Consider the following 6,000-nt stretch of genomic DNA (forward strand, 5'->3'; position numbering starts at 1 on the left):
CATAGTAGGGGCCATCCCAACACAGCAGCCAGAAATTTTTTCCAGAACTCACAGGTGATTTCCTGGGTGAAATCCATGAAATTAGGATGGAGCTGGATCATAAGTGAAGCAGCTTGGACTTGAACTGGCATGCATAGAGGATGCAAGCATCACAGACAGCAGGGCTACCTACAACCCCACTACTCAGGCTCTGCCAGCTTTTATACTTCCAATGCATGCATGCAGGAGACACAGATGCACAAACACACACACACATATGCATGCAAAATAAAACACACTAAGCAGAATACCACCCCACATGTACCAGCCTCATACGGTAGTGTTCCTGAGAGAATTTAAATCCTGTGCTGGTTTCACAGGGGCAGATCTGCACCCCAACTGCCTCCCATGTTAGAGGCAGGACTGTCATTCCAGAGCCTCATCTAGGACCCTCCTCTTCCCAGCCCTGCCTCTCTCCTCCCAAGGAAGCCAGGTCCTCACATGGAGTTGTGCAGAGTGGGAGGTTCCCTGGGATCCACAGAGTCCCAACAGGTGCCTTTCCTCTTTCCATTCCTGGACCAGGTTTTGGGGAGCATGGGTCATGCAGTGCTAACCTCTGTCCTCCTGGCCCTTGATCTGTGTGGCCTGTGGGGCAGGGGTCTCTTCCTCCTTGTTCATCATGCTCTCTTGGTGGCTGCTGTATTGGGTACCCATTAAGGCAAGGCTGGGGTTTGTAGCCCATCTCGCTATTCCTTCAGGACTAGGCTACATGGAAATTCTAGGAGTGCCAAGCCTGGGCCTCACCTTGTATTTTGTCTGATGCTTTCATAGTCCTTTATCCCAGGGTCAGCTCTTCTCCCTAGGCTCCATTTGCACACTGGGGGAAAAAATTCCAATTTTCTAGTTGTGAGAACCAATCTCCAAAAGGTTCCTGCTCAGGATTCCACAGCACTTCTTACTTTCTGGGGCAGGCCAGCCCTGCAGCTCCTGAGCGGATTGACCAACAAGCACTGTGTCTCAGGACACTGGGGGTCACAGAAGGGCTCCCCACAGGCAGGAGGCAGTGAGTGCTGGGAACAGATTGACAGGTCTGTGAGCACTGCAGCACTCAGATTGGAGTGGGTGGGGCCTGAGGGAGGAAGACACAGCAGCACCTGCAATGTCCCTAACAGAGGACATTCCTGGGGGCTTAAGGAGGCTGGGGGAAAATGGAGGAAGGTGTGAATGACACAGAAAAGAGATTTGGGGGGCTAACTCCACCCTGATTCCTAATGCAGCGACAAGGCTCTGGGATTCATCCTGGAAGGCAAGCAGTTGCCTCTGTCTTGTAAGTCAGGAAGGCACAGTGAGGAACAGGAGCCCTGACCACCCCATCCACATCCCTCCTCTGGCTTCTCCTCCCCAAACTCCAGGAAGGCACCTGATCCTTCTTCCCACAGGATCATACCCTGCCATTCCTAAGATCAAAGTCGAGTCACTGGCGAGTGTGAACATGGCAATGTTTATTCTCAGGCAAAATATTCATGAGTAAACCAAGGCTTCAACAAATGGGGAATTGGTTTCTGTGTCCTATGCTGGTGTCCTGCTGAGGACAGCATCATCCCCCAATACCCGTGAGTCTACTCAGGTCTCATAGCCAGAGTCACGGTTTAAGCCTCCCACCCTCAAGCTGTATACCACTGTCTTCAGAGGGTGATGTTACCTCTGCCCAGGGCCATGCCACCCCATAAAAGGTGCAGAGTAGGCACTGCACCCTTCTCTCCCCAGTTTGTCCCCCTCCCTCTCTCACTGTGCCCAGCTCTGCACCATCAGGAGTCTTAATAGTGTCTTCACAGGACCTTGGCTGGCTTTGGGTAAATCCAACGCAATATGGCGTCCACCAGGCAGGTGGGCATGTAGCTCAGAGGGATGTAGAAGAACTTGGCATCCCAGCCGGCGGAGTAACGGGTGCGGGGATGTTGTGATGTCAGCGCGTGCTCCATGCAGTCAGTCACCATGTCAAGGTCCTGCCTAACTGGGGGGCTGAGGGTTGCAGCAATTTTCATATCTGTGGGAAACAGAAAGGACTCATATGCTTATGCTGCCTCGGCTCCTGCTTGCAATCAATATAGATAAAAATTTCTATGACTTCAAGTGTCTCAATGCCCCTTCATATCCCAAATCTAGTCCATCCAGGTACCTGGCAGAACACCCCAGCCATTACAAGAGGGATGATATTCTACACTCAAATATATCTGTTTTTCTCCTTGATTTAGCAGAGTATACCTAGGGGTGGGTCAGGCCACACTAGAGACCCAAGCTCAGGCCCAGTTCCCTGCAACACATGCTGGAAGTGTCATTGCATATTTCCAATCTGCCTCACTTTAACATCCCAATTCCAAGAGTTCAGGGGGATTCATGTCTCTACCTTGTTATAAGCTTAGACATGTGATGTGGTGACCATGTGATTACACAACACTGTGGACATGGGATTAAATGTCCTCAATGGCTAGAGTAGGAAGGGTCTATCTGAGGGGCCCTGCCAGAAATGGAGACACAAGGGATGGCCCCAGGATTCCCACCCGACCTGCTTCTCCTCCTATGGGCATATAGCTCACTTACAGGCTACAGCATACTCCTGGCCATAGATCTCCTTGATCTCAGGGCTGGCCTGGTCCCATGAGGCTTGTAAGGATTTCAGAAAGCTCTCCATGCTTGCTATATTGGTCGGGAAGTAACCAGGCTCAATGATGGCCACCTTCACCCCAAAGGGGGAGAGCTCCCTCCTGCAGGCCACAGACAGGGTGGTTAAGGACTCAGTGCTCACTGGGACCAGCCCCCACACCACACAGCAAACCCCTACAATGCACCATGACAGGTAGGGTAGCACAAGAAAGCAGGCATGGATACCCCAGCACTGCCACGGCTGAGGCCCAGTGTCTGACCCACACATGTGTGTAGGTTTCTAGGTAAATCATTCTTCTGCTAGTCAGGTTCTCAGTCCTGTACCCTCTGGGCCTCTCCCTGCCCTGTATCTCCAGGTCTTGGCCACGCCCCTCCTCCATGCTCCTCCATCCACCCACTCCTACCCTCTCCTTCCTGACTGGCTCCCTGCTCAGCTCTCTGCTGCCCCATTGTCAGATCCTCAATGGAGCCTTCTTTGCCACTGGCCAGACCCTGGCACCCAGTGCCATCATTAGTCCTCCCAGCAGGTAATGAGGCATTAGTTGCACAAAGTGGCTTCTCTGAGACAGCTCTCCCTCAGCAATCCACTGCCAGAAGAGGGAGGACACAATATAGACACCAGGGTTCCCATTTCCTGCCTGCACTCACCTGACTAAACTCTGACCCTACCTGTCTGACCTTGCTCCTATCCCAAGAGCACTGATTACCTGAGTGAGTCTGAGAAGGCCTGCACACCGTACTTGGAAACGCAGTAGCCACCACCAAACAGGGACAGGCGGCCCATGACACTGGAGACGTTGACCACGCGGCCTCGGGCCTTCCTCACCAAGGGCAGCAGGCTCAGAGTCATCTCAATCATCCCTAGCAGGTTCACATTGAGCACATCCACAAAGTCCTGTTTGGTCAGCCATTGGTTGGGGGCTAAAGGCATGGCGATGCCAGCATTGTTCACCAGGCCCCAGAGCCCTGGCAACAGTGCAGAGGGAGAGAGCATGTCAACACTGAGCCTGTGCAGTGTTCACTCTGATGGTGTTCAAAATCACATCACAATGTGATACATGATGGAGAACACAATACAGACAGGGAAGAAGAGGAGGGAGTAAGCAAAGGAGACGCAGTGGTTGCAGGAAACAACCTGTGCCCAGTAGTCAGCCTCCGTTTTCTTTGCCAGAAGCATGCAGCTGGAAGCCACCTTCAGGAAGCACATGGACATGATTTGAGAAACCAGAGTGAAGGCTCAGCAGAAGTCTCCTGGGAGAAAAGATGGAGGAGAGGAATGAGGTGAGAGAGAGAACAAGCCAAGGATAAGAGAGAAGAGGAAGGGAAGGAAAGGGTGTGAGGCAGGGACAAGGAAGAACATGTTAATGAGTGTCTGTGCACAGCTGGGAGAGACACACAAGAGCCCAAGGTAGGGGGATGTTGGGGACAGGCCTGCCTAGGCTGCAGGACTATGTCTGGCTCCAGCCAGAGCAGTGTTCATCCAGAGTGGCATGTGCAGCCTCTCTGTCTGGGAATTCAGCGCTGGCCAGGGAGGGAGCCCAGGTCACCAGGAAGAGAGGGATGGGGCCTCCTGCCACATCCTGGTGCCCTGACTCCACCTGCAGATGCCTAAGGTGTCACCCTCTCCTACCATACCTGCAAACACCTCTCCTGCCCTAAGCCTAAGGGCCCAGCCACTCAGCACTGGACAACACTGGCTAGGAGATCCGGGGGGGAGGACCCAGCCTCAAGCTGGAAAGGAGTCAGAGTGACCAACCTTCACCCTCGGGTCAGCAGGACAGGTTCCGGTCAGGGAGGTGGGGGACAGCCTGACCCTGAACTTGCTGGTAAGAAATTAAGCCTAGAGCTCTCACCTGTGCCACCTCACCACCTCATACACTGGTAAAAGAAAATGAATGATGAAGATATTCATCTCACAACTGGCATTGTGGCACAATGAACCCACTGGACAACGTCAGCATCTCATACGGGCTCAGGATCAAGGCTACGCTGACCAATTTCAATCCATTTCCATGCTTGTGTTCTTTCTAAAGTGGTGGAAGATGGCCCAAGAGCTTGACCCCAGTCATCCATTTGGGATATATGGACACAGTTGCATGCTCCTGTTTTGGCAAGACCCAGAGCCGAGCCCGAGCCCTGGCTGTCGGAGCTATCTGGGGAGTGATCCAATAGGGTCAAGAAACACTCTCTCTCCTTGTCTGTCTGTCTTTCATAATCTTTGCTTTTTAACACATAAATATCTAAAAAAAAAAAGAAATAGAACGCTGACCTCAAGTTGCACACCAGACAGAGGGAATTATCAAAAATGGAGAGTGGTCAAAGCGAACATGGATTCACTGTCCTCTCACCCATGTTTTTCATTTCCAGTCAGAAAAAAAAGAACATTGACCTCTATTTTCACAAAAAGCACAAGCAGCCTAATAGAGCAGAGGATCCACCTCAGGTGTTTGGATCCGAGGACCCTGCAGCTTTCCCAGCGTCAGGCTCTCCCCATCAGGGGCAGGTGCTCAGACAGCCTGGGGGAGACAGAGACCCTGAGCTGACCCAGCCTGGTCCAGCCCCCAGACTCCAAGCCACACCCAACCTGGGTCTCACGCTCAGCCCTACACCTGAGGCTCAAGGTGACAGGCTCAGTTGAGCAGGGACCATACATTGGTGGCCTGCACACAGAGGGAAGAGGCATGCATGAGCAGGTGCCAGGTGGTACCTCTGTCCCCCACGTGCTCCTTCACCCACTGGGCAGCCGCAGTGATGCTCTCCGTCTGTGTGACATCCAGGATCACCGTCTCCACCCTGTCCGATGTCTGCCACCTCAGCTGTTCAGCCCCCTTCTCTGTCAGACATGCGGCCAGCACCCTCAGGCCCCTCATGTCCAGCTGCCTGGCCAGCAGGTTCCCAAAGCCCGAGTCACAGCCCGTGATGAAGACATATTTGTCTGTCAGCTGGCTCACCACCTGCCTCTCGCGGTACCAGCGCACCAGGAAGAACAGGCCCACGAGGGCCACCAGGCAGCCCCACATGGCTTTTCAGGGGACACACAGAGGCAGGCTGGGGTGACACAAGAGTGTGGCCTTCTGTAACAGCAGAGCAGTGAGGAAACAGACGATCTGATTGGGAGCTGCCCAGGATCCCAGCCCTGGTTCAATTCTATGGGCTCGGCTTTCCCACCTGACCCTTGTCTTTCTAGAACCTTTTTATCTTCACCCCACCTCTCTGCTCTTTGGACTGCTTTTGCAAGTTGTTAAATTCCTATGATTGGACTTCACATTTTTGTACCAAGATAAACATGTCCTTCAATAACACTTGTAATGAACTTGTAATGCGCTCTGTATGTTTGTGTGTGCTTCTTTCACAGTG

General features: G+C 52.8%; 1 protein-coding gene across 1 annotated transcript; it reads right to left on the reverse strand.

The window, feature by feature from the left end:
- Positions 1–1,461: 1,461 nt before the first annotated feature.
- On the reverse strand, positions 1,462–5,679 carry LOC121163071 (retinol dehydrogenase 16-like). Its single transcript, XM_040990318.1, has 4 exons — positions 5,351–5,679; positions 3,351–3,609; positions 2,581–2,744; positions 1,462–2,026 (listed from the first exon to the last, which is right to left on the reverse strand). The coding sequence occupies exons 1-4, from the start codon at positions 5,661–5,663 to the stop codon at positions 1,809–1,811; spliced, it is 954 nt and encodes a 317-aa protein (XP_040846252.1). The 5' UTR covers positions 5,664–5,679; the 3' UTR covers positions 1,462–1,808.
- Positions 5,680–6,000: the final 321 nt, after the last annotated feature.

This window comes from Ochotona curzoniae, unplaced genomic scaffold, assembly GCF_017591425.1.
Source record: "Ochotona curzoniae isolate NIBS_2020 unplaced genomic scaffold, NIBS_Ocur_1.0 contig_1014, whole genome shotgun sequence".
NCBI classification, from domain to species: domain Eukaryota; kingdom Metazoa; phylum Chordata; class Mammalia; order Lagomorpha; family Ochotonidae; genus Ochotona; species Ochotona curzoniae.

Bases quoted from the DNA above. Each gene is read 5' to 3' on its own strand.
- LOC121163071 (XM_040990318.1), bottom strand. From the start codon at position 5,663: ATGTGGGGCTGCCTGGTGGCCCTCGTGGGCCTGTTCTTCCTGGTGCGC. The intron at 3,610-5,350 runs GTACCACCTGGC...CACTGTTGCCAG, and splicing joins GGAGCACGTGGGGGACAGAG to GGCTCTGGGGCCTGGTGAAC. The intron at 2,027-2,580 runs GTAAGTGAGCTA...TGTTTCCCACAG, and splicing joins CCAGGAGTATGCTGTAGCCT to ATATGAAAATTGCTGCAACC.